At 39.8% G+C, this 22,369-nt stretch overlaps 1 protein-coding gene across 1 annotated transcript in view; it reads right to left on the reverse strand.

Moving 5' to 3' along the window:
- Nucleotides 1-22,369, reverse strand: part of LOC126418787 (midasin-like) — a 192,985-nt gene that overhangs the window by 108,228 nt on the left and 62,388 nt on the right. Inside the window, exons 12-14 of the mRNA XM_050085718.1 lie at nucleotides 21,085-21,299; nucleotides 12,685-13,016; nucleotides 5,241-5,411 (exon numbers count right to left, since the gene is read on the reverse strand). Coding sequence (XP_049941675.1) covers nucleotides 5,241-5,411; nucleotides 12,685-13,016; nucleotides 21,085-21,299 — 718 coding nt within the window. The remainder of the gene's footprint in view (nucleotides 1-5,240; nucleotides 5,412-12,684; nucleotides 13,017-21,084; nucleotides 21,300-22,369) is intronic.

Here is a 22,369-nt window from a genome sequence, read left to right on the forward strand (position 1 = left end):
TTTGGGTTGGCAGACTTGGGTAACCAAGAAGGCTTCCTCTAAGCGACCCATGAATAGGTTGGCGTACGAAGGGGCCATCCTGGTACCCATGGCTGTTCCCTTTAATTGTTGGTATGTCTGACCTTCAAAAGTGAAGAAGTTGTGGGTCAGGATGAAGCTGGCTAAGGTAATGAGGAAAGAGGTTTTGGGTAGGGTGGCAGGTGATCGGCGTGAAAGGAAATGCTCCATCGCAGCGAGGCCCTGGACGTGCGGAATATTTGTGTATAAGGACGTGGCATCAATGGTTACAAGGATGGTTTCCGGGGGTAATAGATTGGGTAAGGATTCCAGGCGTTCAAGGAAGTGGTTGGTGTCTTTGATGAAGGATGGGAGACTGCATGTAATGGGTTGAAGGTGTTGATCTATGTAGGCAGAGATACGTTCTGCATTACATGCAGTCTCCCATCCTTCATCAAAGACACCAACCACTTCATTGAACGCCTGAAATCCTTACCCAATCTGTTACCCCCGGAAACCATCCTTGTAACCATTGATGCCACGTCCTTATACACAAATATTCCGCACGTCCAGGGCCTCGCTGCGATGGAGCATTTCCTTTCACGCCGATCACCTGCCACCCTACCTAAAACCTCTTTCCTCATTACCTTAGCCAGCTTCATCCTGACCCACAACTTCTTCACTTTTGAAGGTCAGACATACCAACAATTAAAGGGAACAGCCATGGGTACCAGGATGGCCCCTTCGTACGCCAACCTATTCATGGGTCGCTTAGAGGAAGCCTTCTTGGTTACCCAAGTCTGCCAACCCAAAGTTTGGTACAGATTTATTGATGACATCTTCATGATCTGGACTCACAGTGAAGAAGAACTCCAGAATTTCCTCTCCAACCTCAACTCCTTTGGTTCCATCAGATTCACCTGGTCCTACTCCAAATCCCATGCCACTTTCCTTGACGTTGACCTCCACCTGTCCAATGGGCAACTTCACACGTCCGTCCACATCAAACCCACCAACAAGCAACAGTACCTCCATTATGACAGCTGCCACCCATTCCACATCAAACGGTCCCTTCCCTACAGCCTAGGTCTTCGTGGCAAACGAATCTGCTCCAGTCCGGAATCCCTGAATCATTACACCAACAACCTGACAACAGCTTTCGCATCCCGCAACTACCCTCCCGACCTGGTACAGAAGCAAATAACCAGAGCCATTTCCTCATCCCCTCAAACCCAGAATCCCCCACAGAAGAACCACAAAAGTGCCCCACTTGTGACAGGATACTTTCCCGGACTGGACCAGACTCTGAATGTGGCTCTCCAGCAGGGATACGACTTCCTCAAATCCTGCCCTGAAATGAGATCCATCCTTCATGAAATCCTCCCCACTCCGCCAAGAGTGTCTTTCCGCCGCCCATCTAACCTTCGTAACCTGTTAGTTCATCCCTATGAAATCCCCAAACCACCTTCCCTACCCTCTGGCTCCTATCCTTGTAACCGCCCCCGATGCAAAACCTGTCCCATGCACCCTCCCACCACCACCTACTCCAGTCCTGTAACCCGGAAGGTGTACACGATCAAAGGCAGAGCCACGTGTGAAAGCACCCATGTGATTTACCAACTGACCTGCCTACACTGTGATGCATTCTATGTGGGAATGACCAGCAACAAACTGTCCATTTCGCATGAATGGACACAGGCAGACAGTGTTTGTTGGTAATGAGAATCACCCTGTGGCTAAACATGCCTTGGTGCACAGCCAGCACATCTTGGCACAGTGTTACACCGTCCGGGTTATCTGGATACTTCCCACCAACACCAACCTATCCGAACTCCGGAGATGGGAACTTGCCCTTCAGTATATCCTCTCTTCTCGTCATCCGCCAGGCCTCAATCTCCGCTAATTTCAAGTTGCCGCCACTCATACCTCACCTGTCTTTCAACAACTTCTTTGCCTCTACACTTCTGCCTCGACTGACATCTCTGCCCAAACTCTTTGTCTTTTAAATATGTCTGCTTGTGTCTGTATGTGTGGATGGATATGTGCGTGAGTGCGAGTGTATACCTGTCCTTTTTTCCCCCTAAGGTAAGTCTTTCCGCTCCCGGGATTGGAATGACTCCTTACCCTCTCCCTTAAAACCCACTTCCTTTCGTCTTCCCCTCTCCTTCCCTCTTTCCTGATGAGGCAACAGTTTGTTGCGAAAGCTTGAATTTTGTGTGTATGTTTGTGTTTGTTTGTGTGTCTATCGACCTGCCAGCGCTTTTGTTCGGTAAGTCACCTCATTTTTGTTTTTATATTTTGGAATGTTTCCTTCCATTATATATATATATATATATATATATATATATATATATATATATATATATATATATATATATATATATATATATATATATATATATACACAATATAATGGAAGGAAACATTCCACGTGGGAACCTATCGACCTGCCAGCGCTTTTGTTCGGTAAGTCACCTCATCTTTGTTTTTATAATAATATATATATATACACACACACACACACACACACACACACAAAAAAAATTGAGAATCATCTTTCTGTATTTTTCTTAAATCTATTTTGTGAAGGAAATCCTTCTGCCTTAAACACCAAAGGAACATTCACTGTCATTTCCAGGTGCAAGACACGTCACAGTATTTAGTTAGTTGTGAATTTCATTGTACAAAGCTATAGTATCCCGTATCTAATGGCCAACATTTATGTAATATGGGCAAGTTTTGACCCTGCGATTTAGAGTGTTTAATGACAACAAATTCAGAATATCAATGGCAAACTTTTTTAAAGATTCTACTCAAGTCACAATATGGCAAAGAAACTGATGAATATTTATTAGTTTTATTCACCACAGACCTCAGTTTTCAAACTCAATAAAGGTTTACAACTATGAGCACACTGTGTATTAACACAAATCAAAGCACATTTACTTTAAAAAAAACTGTTATTGAAAATGATGGGAAAAAATGAACAGGACAGAAGAATACGTGTATGTGAGTACTCATCAAATGGAGGCAACACTGAGCAGTCAGTAGACAGGAATGTAAAAAAAAAAAAAAAAAAAAAAAAAAAAAAAAAAAAAAAAAAAAAAGAGAGAGAGAGAGAAGAAGAAGAAGAAGAAGAAGAGGAGGAGGAGGGAACTACCTAACTTTCAGAGAAAGCGCATACAACCACTGTTTTTCCCCGACACTATGACATGATGCTCAGTCACTATGTTCACATGGGGCTCCCAAAACTGGATTTTGTAAACCGTTTCTTGTTGGTTATGCAACCACTCCAATATTTCCTCTGGAACTGTGGTTATAGCTGCCACATTTCCTCTATCACTAAGAAGTACAAGCACAATCATTTCTGAAATGTGTTTAGGTATACAAGTTATGTATTTTGTTGGATAAACAGGACGGAGCGACTTATTAGAGTGATCACGAAGCTGTACATCTGATATTTACTTGAAGAGAAATGGCCATTATTCTGACTAAATTGTAAACTGTAACAGCTGATTTCCAGAGGCCATTTGTGTAAAACAACTGATCCATGACTGTCTGCTGCTCAGTGCCTCACCCTGTTTCACAGATTTCACTGCAAGTGTTATTGGGTTTTACAAGTTAGTCAAAAGTAATGGCAGTTTCCCCTACAAACCTTGAAAAAGCATGGCACTAAGAATGTTAATATTTTATTAGAATCTCAGAGTCTCACCCATTAGAATAACACATACACAAAATGCATCTGGAGTTGACACAACACTAAAACATCATTATGAAAAGACTTTTATTCTCTAGTTATTACTTATATAATTAATATTGCATTTAATAAGAAGCTGAACAGTGAATCAAAGGTCTTACCACAACATGGTGACTCAAGTGAAATACACACTTGTTTGAACAAGGTTACGTAATTGAAACAAGTGAAACTCAATGATTGGCTTATGAGTAATTAAGAAAAAGCTAAAGTGGATAAAAAGTATCCTGATCCACTGGTCAATGGTGGTCAGACTGTATTGTTTTGCTTCACTAATGTCAAGATACACCTTCAAAATTTGGTTTAATATGAACCTGACAATATTTTGTTAGCAATGGCTTTTAGTATTAAGAAATAACCATTTATTATCATGTCTGGATGGCAAGAAACAAGTTTTGTAGAAACCAAAAATTGAATTGTTACATAATAGTCAAAACTTAGCTAGCTATTTCTGGAATACTAGAAGATGAATATTTAATATGATACAAATTTCATACAGTTTCAACAGCAAAACACTGTTGAAAAGATGAACACAGTTATAGAACTGGAAAGTTGGAGACAATATTTCTAGAGGTTTCAAAGGTGTTCATCACTTTTAGATTATTTGCAAGATGCACAATTATCTTTACATATTTCACTGGTCAGAACATAATGTCTTTTTAGATGCATTTCTTGCTCATCATCATACAGATATTACTTAATGATAAAATGTCTTAGTCTGAATTAACCTACAACTGTTTTCATCACTCATTCCACTTCTGGAGTGGCCACCAGGGAATTTGAGGAGAGTGGGAGGGCAGGGGATCGCTGAAATTCAACGTCCAGTCTTGTCTTCTGCTGATGTGGAACTGTGCCTCATTGTTGTGGTTGATACCACAGCAATTTTGACATCCCAAAATGCATGATGATGAGTAAAAGATGCTCGGAACATATTACAATGTGTTACATTAAACACAAAATAAATAAATGTGACTGGTAGCAGAAAAATACAAACAATTATTCCATACAGTAACTATTCTTAAAATTAGCCAGTATGACAATAATTAATTTAAGTGTAATATTCTAAGATGAGACATCTAAGATAAGACATCTTAAAACCAAGTAACACAGTGTAAAGTCTGTTGACAAATTAAATGGAAAGGGAAAATGTCGAACAACTACTTCCTCATCCCTCTCCATTGCATATGATACGAAGGAGGGAAAAATTACATAAAATGAAAATGCAAACAAAAAACAATAATGGCAACAATCAACATTTTGCAACCTGATATTTCAAAGAGCGTCAGAAAAAGGAATACTCACGGTAACTGTTATACACAAAACAAGAAGCAGTTCCACAGACAGTGGTGTCAGCACAAAGAGCTGTAGACATAGCAAACTTTCACAAGGATCTGTGTCACCAGTATTTTCTGTTCCAAATAAAAGGTTAGTTCTACCTATAAACTGAAATTTTACTTACAATAAGCACCGGACAAAGATAATTACATACCTCCGTCTTGTTATCTTCATCTGCTCTCTCAAAAAGTTCATTCATTACTGAAGCAAGTGTACCAAGCAGCGTACCATATTCACTTCTCTCGGCAAGTTGGCGGCTGCGTCGTCGACATTTCATAAACAGTGATTCCAGGTGTGGAAGGACATCACCCATTGTGAAGAGATTCTATAAAGAATGAAAGAAAAACAGTAGGTCATATTTACCGATTTTCTCATATACACCTACTTTGGGCTATTACTGGATATGAAGAAAGAGATTCAGAGGTATTTTTTTTAGATAGCTATTTTGCTTTCTGTTTGAAAGTTTGCAAAATAACACAATATTCTGAATGTAATTCCATTAAAACTGTCAAATATGCATAAAAGAAAATACAAAATTGGTTCAAATGGCTCTAAGAACTATGGGACTTAACATCTGAGGCCACCAGTCGCGTATAACTTAGAACTACTTAAACCTAACTAACCTAAGGACATCACACACATCCACGCCCAAGGCAGGATTCAAACCTGCGACCGTAGCGGCAGCGCGGTCCCGGACTGAAGCGCCTAGAACCACTCGGCCACAGTGGCCAGCTAAAGAAAATACACCATCTAACAGAGTGAATAACATACTTAAACAACATGAAAATAAAGGGCACAGCACAAAACATATGAGGGGAAAGGCAAAGTTTAAATTACCTACTAAAAAAAGTATGTTTCTTTTTTTAAGATCTGTTTTCTGTTCTGGTACACAATGAAATCCGCCCTGTACAGTACTGTAGCATGTGACCAGAGGAGGTCAAACAAAACACCGCAGCACACATTTGTAATTCCTGTAGATTCCCGAGCAGTCTCTTGCTATATGTAGTGTCTCTTTCTTCCAATTGCTATCAATTAAGATTTTTCATCACATCTGTTACCTTCCTGACAGTCAAATAAGCCCGTGGCCATTAACAACATCATCCTTTATAGACAATCAGTGTCCCTGTTAGTCTGACGAGATGTAGGTCGAGGCACTCGAGCCATACTCGAGTATCGGCTATTAGAAGTATTTTGCAGATGAGCTGGAGTCCCCAGTCTCCTACTAATGAATCGCACACAGCCAGCTATCTGCATTACTTGCAGCTGGGACTCTGTGCTTGCTCCACATCACAGTCCTACTCCCATCTCATTCTTTTTCCTGTCCTTACCCTCATGCCTCACAGGGTCAGCACGTTAGCCTGGATCGGCCAGTGTTAGTGGTAGAGAGTGACCGATTCACTTCCTGACGACACCCCCCTTCACTGTGGACAGAATTTGTGTACCCCATCTACTTGGACCGAGTGTTATCCAGTGTGAATGTTTCCAAATGTTTGCTAGTTGTGTAACTGAAGTGGGACCTGCATATTAGCCCAGTATTCACCCAATTGCATGTGAACACATACACACAAAAGCCAGGCTGACCGGCACACTGGTTCCTGTCATTAATCCACCAGGCGGATTTGATCCGGGGCCGGTGCGCCTGCCCGAATTCCGGAAGCAGCGTGCTAACACGTGTGGCTGTCCAGGAATGTCCGTCGCTCTACTCACTGTTATTCCCATATGTAGGGTGCCCCGACAGGAATGATCGATATACAGGATACGACACGAACACTTATTTAATGCAAAAAGATTCGTAAGGCAATATGCCCTATTCTGGATGGTATCAGTGATAGAACACATTTCACGTACATTTGTTTTCGGGCTAGTGGCTTGCAAGTGTGCGTCTTACTCACTGAAACTCTCGGTCATTTTATTCTAGCCCAACCTACCTTACTGCTTCTTTGCTTAGGATTTCTGTCTGCCATTAAACTAGCCCATTAAACACACACTTGTATACGGTATGTCGTGAGTGAAAGTGTGAGGGACTGATAGTGTGTCAGAGTGAAGAATCGGTTAACTGTGATTGTACCTGTTCCAGCTAAAATGCCACATATCCACACTAATGACGAATATGCAGATATGGTGTATGTTTATGGTTCAAACACCTTGTCCAGGCCAGGTTCACTGATGGTATCTTAACGAACTCGACCCAGGTCCAAACCCCATATCCTCATTTCTGCACGAAGTCAAGGCCTTCGACCCCCTTCCACTTCACATGGTCCCCTTTAGTCAAATGTGCCACCTTCCTGGACATTGTCCTCCACCTTTCTGACAGCTCCATCAATATTTCTGTTCACAAGCCCACTACTCATCAGTTTGCATTTTGAATGCTGTCATCCCTTCCACACCAAAAGGACTGCTGTATAGTCTGGCCTGACAAAAATTATCTTGCCCAGTATGCTGAAAGCTTCACCAATGGCTCCAAAAGACAAGTGCCATCCCACAAATCTAGTCTGCAGACAGATGTTCAATGCCATATCCTCACACGTCCCCAATCCTCCCACCACTCCAAAAACCAGTTTCAAAGAAACACCCTCTCATCAAACAATATCATCTTGGACAAGAACAACTGAACCATATACTTCGCCAGGGCTTAACTATCTATCATCCTACCTGCAAATGTTGACATACTACCCTGAATCCTTTTCACCTCTCCTAAAGTAAAATTCTGCCGTCCACCTAATCTACGCAGTATTCTGGTAAAACCCTATGCCGTAACCACACCCAATCCTGTGCTACACGGGCTCTATTCCTATGGACAGCCAGATGGCAGACCTGTCCAATTCACCTACTCAGAACATCCTACTCCAGTCCCATCAAAGCTTTATCCTACCCCATCAGAGGCATGGCAATATGTGAAAGCAGCTGTGCGGTATACCAGCTCTGCTTCCATTTCTGCATAGAGTTCGTGTGTGTATAACCACCAACCAGCTGGTCACCTGAATGAATGGCCACTGCCGGACTGTAGTAAATAGCAGAGTTTACCACCGTGGTGGATGTGGACCGTGCCATTGATCACAACATGTTAGAGAACAATGAATGCTTCACAATCTGTGCCACCTGCATTCTAACTTCACCTGTGCTGCACCCACACCCCCTTCACCACAGACTCTCCCCCTCCTGTTTTGTCATCCCTTCTCAATCCACTCCTCCTTATCATCATCATCATCATCATCATCATCATCATCATCGTGTTCTGCACAAACTCACCGTGTCGATATCCATGTTTCGAATTCGTATCCCAAGCGCCCTGCGATGAAGCAAGCTGGGTTAATTTTACTTCCCCTCTTGTTTTGCTATCTGCCTCCTTAAATTTGTTTTTTCAATAATTAGTATTAACATACGTGAACATAATCTGAATTTTCATAAAAGAGAAAAGTTGGCCCTCAATTTTAAAGAATATAACACCGGATCTAATTTTAAGCTTAGTTTTATGCATGTATTTGATTTTCTAATTTATTTTGACTATTCCTAATTAATACTTTCACTATAGGGTGAACTCAGTAATTGTTTCCTAACTTAAATTCTATTGTTGACATATAAAAAAATATAAATTCTGTAATAACTGTAAACATTTGGAAGATGAAATGCTAGTATTCTCCGAGTACCTATTTGGCCGGAAACATTTTAGCAAAACTAGCCCTTCATTAATTCCAAAGTAATTAAAAGTTTTGTCAAAAGTATTATTTGCATAACTATATATGTAAATTTCATGATTTAAACAAATAATTTGTCCTAAATCTTGCAGCAGAAGAAACTGTTAAAAAGACGGAATTTTTTGATGTATTCAGTTAATTGAATGAAGTAAGTTTTAATTGTAATTTCTGTAAATTTAACTTTAAACAATATGTAGTTTCAGTACCTATTATTGTGATGATATATATGGGCCCAATTTTTGGTCCTGAGACAGTCAGTCCACATCTGAGTTTCAGATGAGAAACCTGTGTTAGTTATAACAACAACAATGCATCCGTAAAATAAGTGTTAAACAATTAGGTTGTGTGTTAAAGCAAACTGAAAGTGTCAGCTCTGTATGTACCTTTCTATTGTTCAAGAACTATGAGCTCTGCAATTAAGTTTTTACTGCTTGTAGATGTTCAACAGTAAACTATTGTAGCAGTATGTGGATGGTTCACCTGCTAACTATTAATGAGGCTTATAAAAAGTTAGAAATATACTGCACTGGCCATATATAACTGTGTATTATTGGGGGGTTGTGAAAAGTGAAAGTAAAAGACTGTGAAACATAACTGTGCCTCTTGGCTACATCATTTACAGTAGACAGTACTGCACGTCCACCACCTATTTTTTCAGTCAGTACATTGACATCGAGGATAATCACAAATGAACTAAATAAAGCAGGCAGAACCGCTACAATCTGCTGCCCCTCTCGTGTTCCTATCCAGTACACCTACTATCCCCTGCTGAGCCGACAGCCAACATTCTCCAACCCTCCCTCATGCTCTTCATCTCCTTTTCCCCTCGTAACACAATCTTTCATCCCAGTCAACGTGCAGAAATGCAGTCTCAGCATTGTGCATTCAGTCAACACACTGTAGCTGTACAGGTGTGGGGGGGGGGGGTCTACATACTAGCTCAAAAAAGGTTTTGTCCAAATGATGGGAAAGTTTTCAGTCTCTTATTACATGCCTGCCAATGACTCAATGCCTCTGCTCTTCAGTAAATTATTAACATTATTCCTAAATTATTTACAATCTTACATATATGCATGTTCTAAAATTTCTAAAAATAAAACTTACAGGTAACAGAAATGGAGATGAATGGGAACTGAATAAAAGAAAGTCCTTGTGAAGCTTTCCTAGGCATCCGAATGGACAACAATCTGATGGGGGGGGGGGGGGGGGGGCAGTACTTGGTTAAGTTAACCAAACAGTTCAGTGCTGCCTGTTTTGCTGTTAAAATCCATCTCACTGACTTGACCTGCAGAGGAGAATGGTATAATATTTTACATAATTTCACTTAGCAATGTTCTATTTCACAATCTTTTGGAACAATGCAGCTAATGTAAAAAAGGCACTTATTTGACAGACGTGCAGTATGAATATTGTGTAAAGTCAATAACCCAACATCTTGAAGAAGCTGCCTCATGGACCTCAGGGTACTTGCACTTACATGCCAAAACATTTACACTTTAATGGTATCTATGGCTCAGAATAAAGAGGGAATTCAGAATGAACTGTGAAATTCACAGCCACAATGTAGTGTTTGGAGAGGAGTGCTATACACTCATGCAAAGACTTATGTTACCATCAGGCATCAAATTTGGTATGCTCAATTATTCACATCTAAAGTAAAATAATACCCACAATTTATGAAGATATTTGGACCTGGATGCATAAATTATGGTTAACAATAAAGAAAATATCTAATAAGTTATTAACCTGTCTGGGATAATGACGCCTGATAGTATCTGAGAAAGAGCAGCAGCCTTAATTTTTTTCAACTGAGATATATAGCAATGAAGTAATCTAGGATCATTTCCAATAATTAGCAATGCAAGTACATCAAAACTAGTTTTAAATGGTTGTATTACATGATACAGAAGTAGCTTGCATTAAGTAGCTGCTTTTGCCAGTTGATGTAAAATTTGAATCATTCCACATCACTAGAGGCTTTCCTTCACTATGGGATTTATGGAGTACTATGCGTTAATGAATGCATATTACTTAATGATTTTGAGAATTAGCACTGCAGCTTGAAGCTGACTTGATTAACCTGACTAACCACAGTCTGGTTGTCTATTTATTTATTTTTTAAGTATTGATCCATCTGCAAGAAACAAAGTGAGCCCAACTGTAGAGGTTTAAGACGATATTTTCAAAATATACCAAACAAAATTTACAAAAGTATTATCCTTTGAAACAAAGATAAGTGATTTTGTAAATAATTTAAGGAGAAGAGGAAAAAAATCATGAGAGAGCAAGAAAGGATGGACAGCATGAGGTACAGAATGGAAAAGGCCAAATGATGTGGCTCGTCTTTTCTTCCTTTCCTGTATAAAATGGCAGTTCATGACACAATATTGGGGGAACAGATTTGAGATATGTAATGCAAAACAATCAAGTGCTGTCTGCCATGTTTCTGCATTGTATTTCTCAACTCACAGTAGTACTTTTTCCCAGTAAGTTTTTGTTGGGTATGTAGAGAGATGTCAAAGGAGTAGCTCCATGGGAGGTCCTGCAAACCAATAATGCCATTATCCATTTTCACAAGACACAAAACTGTAAGTAGGTAAGACACTGAAGTAGTTGCATCAATACCCAAATAATTGCACACTCTGCCCCTGCCTTCCCACATTATGTGTGCGTCATAAATAAAATGGCTTTGATTCGGAATCACCCAATCTACGAAATATCTTGGTCCCTCCTTGAAACTTCTTTCAAAATAGGTCACACTCCTGAGAAGACAAAGGTGCAAGACCCAACCTATGCACACACCCAGCACATCCTATTTGTGTCATGTCCTATCCTGTGCCCTCTGGATACTCATCCCCTTCCCCCCTTGGAGCCAGCAGTCCTCTTGGCATCAATAGCTGCTAGCCCTCATCCCTGTCCCTGTCCCTGTCCCTGTCCCTGTCCCACACCCACACCCACCCCCTCCCGCCCCTGTCCCTGTCCCTGTGCACCCTACCTCTTTTGTTCCACACTCATACACTCTTCTTCTTCCTCTGTAATATACCCGCTTCACAGTAAACCTCTCACCCTAGTCGAGATGAAGTGTGGGTAGAATGTAGCCAACTGAGACAGTGTGCATGTATGACTGGTGTGTGTGTGTGTGTGTGTGTGTGTGTGTGTGTGTGTGTGTGTGTGTGTGCACGTGCTTGTGTATTCTGTCAGCTCTGAAGCGTCTTATGTCCCTAAGCTTAGCAACTTTCCTGTCTTATCTATGTGCATATCGACCATTCAAAGCCGTTATTCCTTCCATTTCTTATATTCGACTAAACATTTTCCACTACCTCGTGCAATACACACAGCATTGACATTATAAACTGAAACAAACAGTACTGATATTCCACAACAGTGTGGACCATCAGTACTGTGTATTTCTGTCTTTAATACATCTATTTTCCTCCAAGTACTGATGGAGTAATCTACACTCTATACATCACTGATTTTCTTGTTATCCTTTTACACTAATCATTTACGAAACTGACAAAAGCAGCCACTGACTCTTCACATGTAGCCTGTTCCAAAGTTGCCAACTGCCAGGAGAAGACATGAAGCATCTGATGTAGGGCCCGAGAGATCAAGTTGGCAATGTATGCTCTGTTTCCCTTCCTGGTCAAAGCATAATACAATCACCTTCCTTGTTGCTTAGCATTATAACACCATATAGCAAAAAAAGCTTTACATACTTTAAGAAAGGACATGGTGTCTTTTTTGTTGTTTTTTAAGATACTTCTTTCTAAAGCATTTCGATATATATATTACAAAGAAACATAAAATCTGCGACAGTGGGACTGAATTGTTAATGAACTTGAAGTACATACAAAGGCCAACAAAGCTGTAATAAAAAAAGTAATTAAATACTGGACTTACTCGCCAAGCCAAAGGCATAATGAAGGCAGCAGCATTAACTGTGGGGAATCTAACAAAAATTGTCCCTCCAGTTTTAACTCCTACACCAGGAACAAGAGCTGGTTCAGCCAACACTTTCTCAAATTCTCGAATACGCTTATGGACAGTGCGGTGGCTCTTAGCAACTGCTTCCCGCACTGCCCAGTAACTTGTGTCCTTCCAGTGGGAAATCTTTACAAAATCACGTAGTTCTCGTTCTATAGGGTTTCTCAGACGTGCGAGACGCTCTGCTATAGGTACTTTTAGCTGCGAAAACCTCTTGTGTAAGTTCCACAGCAAACATAACATCACTTCTGAAAAGACAATAAACAACATCAACATCAATTATACATGAAAACAAGTTGATATACACTATTACATTACTGATTAATGAAATGTACACAAGGTGTTTCACAATTATAGGTACAAATGAAAGGGCCTAACAGGCTACAATCTGTTTCAAAAAGAAAAAAAAATCTATCACTATGTAATATTTGTTTTCTTGTTCAACTCAACCATGAAAAGAACATTGTACTAACAACAAAATGCATCTTGAATCAATATAAAAAAGAAAAATCAGTTGAATATCTTAAATCAAAATAAAAATCATAATCACATGTGGATATGAAATGGCTCAAAACCTACTTATTGCTAGTAATCGAAGTATCTTGCCACTGGGGGTGAATGTAATCTATCGTGCAATCGTACGATTTAAAATCTATTTAAAATATTTACAAGTGCATACTTGGCGTGGCCTCCCCCCCATGAACCATGGACCTTGCCGTTGGTGGGGAGGCTTGCGTGCCTCAGCGATACAGATAGCCGTACCTTAGGTGCAACCACAACGGAGGGGTATCTGTTGAGAGGCCAGACAAACGTGTGGTTCCTGAAGAGGGGCAGCAGCCTTTTCAGTAGTTGCAAGGGCAACAGTCTGGATGATTGACTGATCTGGCCTTGTAACAATAACCAAAACGGCCTTGCTGTGCTGGTACTGCGAACGGCTGAAAGCAAGGGGAAACTACAGCCGTAATTTTTCCCGAGGGCATGCAGCTTTACTGTATGATTACATGATGATGGCATCCTCTTGGGTAAAATATTCCGGAGGTAAAATAGTCCCCCATTCGGATCTCCGGGCGGGGACTACTCAAGAGGATGCCGTTATCAGGAGAAAGAAAACTGGCGTTCTACGGATCGGAGCGTGGAATGTCAGATCCCTTAATCGGGCAGGTAGGTTAGAAAATTTAAAAAGGGAAATGGATAGGTTGAAGTTAGATATAGTGGGAATTAGTGAAGTTCGGTGGCAGGAGGGACAAGACTTCTGGTCAGGTGACTACAGGGTTATAAACACAAAATCAAATAGGGGTAATGCAGGAGTAGGTTTAATAATGAATAGGAAAATAGGAATGCGGGTAAGCTACTACAAACAGCATAGTGAACGCATTATTGTGGCCAAGATAGATACGAAGCCCACACCTACTACAGTAGTGCAAGTTTATATGCCAACTAGCTCTGCAGATGACGAAGAAATTGAAGAAATGTATGATGAAATAAAAGAAATTATTCAGATTGTGAAGGGAGACGAAAATTTAATAGTCATGGGTGACTGGAATTCGAGTGTAGGAAAAGGGAGAGAAGGAAACATAGTAGGTGAATATGAATTGGGGGACAGAAATGAAAGAGGAAGCCGCCTGGTAGAATTTTGCACAGAGCACAACATAATCATAACTAACACTTGGTTTAAGAATCATGAAAGAAGGTTGTATACATGGAAGAACCCTGGAGATACTAAAAGGTATCAGATAGATTATATAATGGTAAGACAGAGATTTAGGAACCAGGTTTTAAATTGTAAGACATTTCCAGGGGCAGATGTGGACTCTGACCACAATCTATTGGTATTGACCTGTAGATTAAAACTGAAGAAACTGCAAAAAGGTGGGAATTTAAGGAGATGGGACCTGGATAAACTGATTAAACCAGAGGTTGTACAGAGATTCAGGGAGAGCATAAGGGAGCAATTGACAGGAATGAGGGAAATAAATACAGTAGAAGAAGAATGGGTAGCTTTGAGGGATGAAGTAGTGAAGGCAGCAGAGGATCAAGTAGGTAAAAAGACGAGGGCTAGTAGAAATCCTTGGGTAACAGAAGAAATATTGAATTTAATTGATGAAAGGAGAAAATATAAAAATGCAGTAAGTGAAACAGGCAAAACGGAATACAAACGTCTCAAAAATGAGATCGACAGGAAGTGCAAAATGGCTAAGCAGGGATGGCTTGAGGACAAATGTAAGGATGTAGAGGCCTATCTCACTAGGGGTAAGATAGATACCGCCTACAGGAAAATTAAAGAGACCTTTGGAGATAAGAGAATGACTTGTATGAATATCAAGAGCTCAGATGGAAACCCAGTTCTAAGCAAAGAAGGGAAAGCAGAAAGGTGGAAGGAGTATATAGAGGGTCTATACAAGGGCGATGTACTTGAGGATAATATTATGGAAATGGAAGAGGATGTAGATGAAGATGAAATGGGAGATAAGATACTGCATGAAGAGTTTGACAGAGCACTGAGAGACCTGAGTCGAAACAAGGCCCCCGGAGTAGACAATATTCCATTGGAACTACTTATGGCCGTGGGAGAGCCAGTCCTGACAAAACTCTACCATCTGGTGAGCAAGATGTATGAAACAGGCGAAATACCCTCAGACTTCAAGAAGAATATAATAATTCCAATCCCAAGGAAAGCAGGTGTTGACAGATGTGAAAATTACCGAACTATCAGCTTAATAAGTCACAGCTGCAAAATACTAACACGAATTCTTTACAGACGAATGGAAAAACTAGTAGAAGCCAACCTCGGGGAAGATCAGTTTGGATTCCGTAGAAACACTGGAACACGTGAGGCAATACTGACCTTACGACTTATCTTAGAAGAAAGATTAAGGAAAGGCAAACCTACGTTTCTAGCATTTGTAGACTTAGAGAAAGCTTTTGACAATGTTGACTGGAATACTCTCTTTCAAATTCTAAAGGTGGCAGGGGTAAAATACAGGGAGCGAAAGGCTATTTACAATTTGTACAGAAACCAGATGGCAGTTATAAGAGTCGAGGGACATGAAAGGGAAGCAGTGGTTGGGAAGGGAGTAAGACAGGGTTGTAGCCTCTCCCCGATGTTGTTCAATCTGTATATTGAGCAAGCAGTAAAGGAAACAAAAGAAAAATTCGGAGTAGGTATTAAAATCCATGGAGAAGAAATAAAAACTTTGAGGTTCGCCGATGACATTGTAATTCTGTCAGAGACAGCAAAGGACTTGGAAGAGCAGTTGAATGGAATGGACAGTGTCTTGAAAGGAGGATATAAGATGAACATCAACAAAAGCAAAACAAGGATAATGGAATGTAGTCTAATTAAGTCGGGTGATGCTGAGGGAATTAGATTAGGAAATGAGGCACTTAAAGTAGTAAAGGAGTTTTGCTACTTGGGGAGCAAAATAACTGATGATGGTCGAAGTAGAGAGGATATAAAATGTAGGCTGGCAATGGCAAGGAAAGCGTTTCTGAAGAAGAGAAATTTGTTAACATCCAGTATTGATTTAAGTGTCAGGAAGTCATTTCTGAAAGTATTCGTATGGAGTGTAGCCATGTATGGAAGTGAAACATGGACGATAAATAGTTTGGACAAGAAGAGAATAGAAGCTTTTGAAATGTGGTGCTACAGAAGAATGCTGAAGATTAGATGGGTAGATCACATAACTAATGAGGAAGTATTGAATAGGATTGGGGAGAAGAGAAGTTTGTGGCACAACTTGACCAGAAGAAGGGATCGGTTGGTAGGACATGTTCTGAGGCATCAAGGGATCACCAATTTAGTATTGGAGGGCAGCGTGGAGGGTAAAAATCGTAGAGGGAGACCAAGAGATGAATACACTAAGCAGATTCAGAAGGATGTAGGTTGCAGTAGGTACTGGGAGATGAAAAAGCTTGCACAGGATAGAGTAGCATGGAGAGCTGCATCAAACCAGTCTCAGGACTGAAGACCACAACAACAACAACTTGGCGTGGCCGTGATATCTTTGTCTTGAGCGGCTGCCATCCAGAGAAGCTATATTACTTATCAATGTAGGGATTACATGCTGCTTATGGCACCCACTCCCTGACTGATTGCTTACTATAAAACAAATTTTAATGTGGCTTAACAGCCCACTATCTCACACACATTCATTCTCACCCTCACATAATCAATGATTGCTCATTTTGTTCAAGTACAATGTGCTTTATGATTCAATAAAAGAATGTTATCTTACATGTGTGAATTCTTTGAGTATTCAGAATTGAACCTTCACTTATAATTAGAAAATGAACTTCAGACCATCCTATGTGATGTATAAAATTGGTTAAAGAGCTTTCATTTCTATTTGAATTTAAATTTAAGGTGTGTTTATCATTTTAATTTTGTATGGTGCGCTTTTTCAATAAACAAATGTGGTTATATGATTGCTTCAATGACATGAGTTAGAATTTGCATTTCTGAAGTCAGACAGCCCAGTTTGTCAGTATTGCTAGAATAATTAACATTTTTAAACACTACTAGCACAAGACAGCATGCATGAGGTAAGTCTGCAAGTGACGCGTCAATTAAAATGTGATAAACTGCCCTCATTTGATGTTGTCATAATTCTGGATACCTAAGTACCAGCAAATAGCAGTTGACAACAAGTGTATTGGCTGTGGCTCAACAATACATAAGCCTCCCAGGTTCCCCAATATGAACTTTTTTTTTTTTATGATGATGAAGCTTTGGTGTATTCCAGCCCTGTCGACAGTCTCTATAAACTCACTGTGGACAGTTGTCTATGCATTCAGAACACACCTTGGATTTTTAAATGTGTAATGGACATCGATGGAAAGCTGTGAAGCCTGCCTTCACATTAAATGTGACCATGTGGAGAATGTGTTGTAATGTGTTTATCCTGAAGTACATGTCAGCAGTCTGGACCCTCGGGGACTTTGTCATATGGTGTTCATATTCTCAGTCATAACATGTCATGTCAGGAAGACAGCCGATTTCCAGATGTATGTTTATTGGGATTATTTTTTCGTTTCACCATCCTGTACTCCCCTCGTTCACCTGTTCCTATAATAGCCAAATGTCCTGCATATTTAAAGGTTGCGCTGCCTATCTGCCAGTCACTTGTCTGCACGAAGTTATTTATCATGATATGAAAGCTGTGAATCACTTGGGTCCAGGCTCAGATGTGCCTTGAAAAACTACCTTTTAGGATTCAGATTTGGATCTCTTGTTTTCATAAATACAGTTTTACTGCTGAATCACTAAAGAATATCCCATGACTGACAATTGTGTTTTGATTGGTAAATTAAAAAAATAAAAAACAAAAATGAAAGGTGGAAAGTAAGATACACAACCCTACTCAAAAGATATTTCTCATAAGGGATTATTGAAAATCTATGTAAGACAGTCATAACAAATAATTAGAACATTAAGAAATTGTCCTCAAACAATCAAGAAAATCTTAACTCAAGTACAAAAAACATTAAGGGTTCATATCACACTCCCTCCCTATCTTTTCCTCACACAAGGAATAGAAGTGGAGTGGTAATCTCACATAAGAAAGCTAAAAAAAGTATATCTATAACTACAAACCTATTTCACTGGTAAAATATTGTTACAAATCTAGGAAGGCAATTTACATTAGAACTGTGTCCCAACTTCATAAAAAGATACATAACACATCAGAGTTTGGATATCAAACAGGTTGCTTACTTGGGAATGCCATTTACATTTGCCCATGAAACATTTAAAGGGTTTCATAATAAAACAGTCCTTGTTGGTTCTTTTTTGACTTACCTAACTTATTTGACAGTAAACAATTACAAAATTTTTAAAGACATAAATTATCATGGAAATAATGGTTTTATAAATTTCTGGGTCACATTGTATTTAACAAAAATAATTTTGAAAGTTGTGTTTAATAATTCAACATAGTTTGTTACAAATAGATCTATTTTCTTTACAGCATGTAGATAATTATTTCTCTTGGATAGTTTTCAGTGTGCTCGAGGTAAGTATTTTTGACAGTAATAGATTAAATGTAACTACTAGACCTGAGGATGATGCAGATTTGTTCAGGTTAGTACAGTTTCTGTCAAATTTATTGTATTTCAATTAGCACATGTAAGCACACATCAGTTCATGCACGACTGTGCACACTGCCAATATGTTCCAAAAAGCCAAGTGGAAAAAGGCAGTTTCTCAGGGGGATTACATCTCAGGTGATAAGAGGTCAAGTGTTTTGGACAGCCCTTGGCCTAGCAACCATTTGTATACATATCGAAAGAATGGTCATGCTGTAGCTATACTATAGTATAGGGTCAAAATTTAAACATTACAGATTTCCTCTAGCCAAGGCAAATTCAGCAAATCAGCTGATTTCTCTTAATTCAGGTGTGGTCTAGGGTGGGCCTTAGGCAGCTTATAAAAGCACCATTGCTTATGGGCAGTAACTGAGAAAACCTTGAAAACCATAATTTTTGGGTTCCAAAAGTACTAGTTGTGGGGGCTGCCACCTCTATAATTTCTGTTCATGGGAAATCATAGAAATTTTTGGCATATATTCTTACAATGATGTTCTTGGCGGATATTGAAAAAAGATATTTTGATTTCATTATCCATTACTGAGATCGAGAGGTTTCAAAGTTACCATACTTATGCACATAATATCATGCCTGTTGCCATTTTTTCATCAGTAAAACTCTATATAATGGGCACTGCACACCTTTGATCTGAAAATCATTCGACAGCACCCTCTAGTAGTGTAAGCACCTCAGGGAAGAATATTTTGTCACAAGAAATTCTTTATACTTGCAAATCAAACACCGTACTTTTTGGGATACTGTAGGTTTAGTCTGAAAATGTTGTGCATTTTATGTATAGTAGTGTAAAGTGAACTTGCATTGGATGGGAGATGAATTTGAGTATACCATATATCAGGCGTACTTATCTGTTGTGTGTGTGTGTGTCAAGACATGCAAATTTGTTGGACGTATATAGATAAAATATTAAAACTTTAATGACCTACTGAATTCATTTTATATATGCAGCATATTCTGCTGTAATAGGGAAGAGAGGAGAACCAGATGAAATAATGCTTCTCTCAAATAACAGAAGAGGTGATTATGTTCCTCTTGTAAAGAAAAGTGGGGAACCAGCTGCCTCAACTCTAATTCTGCATTACTCACAAAAAAATTTGCATATTCACATTTTCTGTGCTGAAAGAGAGTGGCAGAGAGACAGTGATGGTGGAAGAGAGAGGAGGCGGTGGCAGTAGGAGAGAAAGAGAAAGAAAGCAATGGTGGTGAGAGAGAGAAAGTGGCAGAGAGAGAGAGAGAGAGAGAGAGAGAGAGATGGGTGAAGAGAATACCAGTGTTAGCCAAAGAGAGAGGAGATAGTGATAGTGAGAGATAGTGGCAGTAAAAGACAATGAGAGTTGGATGGGGATAGCAGCAGTGGGAGCAAAAAGAGGAGACAGTGGAAATGAAAAAGAGGAGACAGTGGAAATGAAAAAGAGAATGAATGGAGAACATAAAATAGGCATGGGTTGGGGGGGGGGGGGGGGTGTATGGACACGGCCCCCTCCCCTCCTTCACCCCTTCTCCCAAGACCGGCAAACTATTAACACGAAAAATTTGTCCACTTTCACACACTCCCTACAGCCATGTGTAAAAGTTTCCCAGTCTAGAGGTCAAAAAGCTGAGCAAACCTTCCCCAAGGGCATGTGTGAAGAGGAGACAATGGTGGTCAAGAGAAAGAAAGCAGACTGCAAGCAAAAAAGATGCAGTCAGTGGCAATGGCAGAGAAACAGAATGGGACAAAGGCAATGGCAGTAGGACAGAGAGACACCAAAAGTGGTAAGAGAGAAAGGGATGTGGGAGAGACAGACCGGAGATCGTGCTAATCAGATAAAAAGGAGACAGTGGGGGAGAGACACGTATAGATGGTAGCAGTGAGATGGAGACACTGAGTATGAAGGCTTAAGGGGAAAAGGACGACGCAAATACATTCGTGTGTCAAAATTTTTGGTGAGGAAGGTGGAATGAGGATTAAGGCTGCTGGTTCCCCTTTTCTGTCAGAGGGCAGTATTTGATTTATTTGTGCTCTGAGAGGAGCATTTTCCAGCTGGAAGAAACTATATTTCAGTAAAGTAGCACATGCTTGTAAAGAAATACTACAAAACCAGTTCCTGGTTTTCTGTTCTCTGTTTTGGAAACATTAACTCATTTCATATCCCCGAGTGTTCTCCTACACAATCCACAAAATATGAAGAATGAATGTATAGAAGCAGGAGAGAATTTTCCATACTATCCTACCTTGCCTTTCTGAAGTTTCCATATGCAGCACATGACAGTGGAAGTTGAAAAGCATCTCAAGTCTGGTTTCAAAGTCTCCAAGTGTTCCGTTTTCTATAAATGCTTTCAACGTTCCTTCCAATTCAGCGATAGAAGTTTTCTCTCCTTCATCAGAAACAAAGGACTCAATTACTGAAAAGAGGTAAAACCACCATTTTGTGGCTTTAGTTTCCGCCCTGCAATCAGAAAAAGAAACAAATATAAATTATGAGTAAATTAGAAGATGATGATTCTTGCAAAGGGAAAAAGTTCAGTACATATATGGATGATGATTACTCTAAAAAAATAAGTAATAACAATTCACACACAGTCACAGAAAGAAACAGGTGTAAAGCTGAATGTTACACACACAAATATATAGGCAGGCTAGATACCATCAATGCATAATCAAATAGGGGTAGTACAAGAACAGATGTAATAATAAACAAAGAATATAAACAAACAAACAAAAAATAGAAATGTGAGTTGGGCAGCATAGTGAATGGATTATCATAGCAAAAGATAAACACAAAAACCATGACCAATCTCAGGAAATCAAGGATATATTTGCATCCTAGTTCTGTAGATTATGAGTAGTTTGAAAGAATTTATAACGAGGTAAATTAAATTATTTAAACTGTTAAGAGAGACAAAGCCTTAACTGTGACAGGGAATTGGATTTTGATAGTGGGAAAAGGAAGAGAAGGAAAAATAGTACAAGAACACATGGAATGGGGGTGGGGGGTGGGGTGGGGTGGGGGTGGGGGTGGGGGGGGGGGTGGGGGGGGGGGTGGGGGGAATGAATGAAAGGGAAGTCAGCTGATTGAATTATGCAGAGAGCAGGATTTAATATTCTCTCTCTCTCTCTCTCTCTCTCTCTCTCTCTCTCTCTCTCTCTCTCTCTCTCTCTCTCTCGCTCTCTAAAAAAAAATTTACAGTTTGAAAAAATGCTGATTGGGAACTGTTTGACTGAAATACTGAAATGTTTGCTCATGCAAAAACTGTATGGCTGTATTTAAACTTTTAACAAATGATTTTTGTCTTGAAAAACAGCAGCATTTTCCCATGGGTGAACCAATGTCATCTCTGATTTAAGGTATTTCTCAACATTCTTTGTCTTTTCCCATTCAATTCAATGATTACTGATTGCAGAATATTAATCTCTACCTTTCATGAGCATTCATAGCTGTGTGATCGATGCTCAACAGTGCTACAGGTAGAAATGACAAGGTGCAGAGTAGACGTAACCAAAATTACATAACTCTAC

The sequence above is a fragment of the Schistocerca serialis genome, chromosome 9 (assembly GCF_023864345.2).
Source record: "Schistocerca serialis cubense isolate TAMUIC-IGC-003099 chromosome 9, iqSchSeri2.2, whole genome shotgun sequence".
NCBI classification, from domain to species: Eukaryota; Metazoa; Arthropoda; class Insecta; order Orthoptera; family Acrididae; genus Schistocerca; species Schistocerca serialis.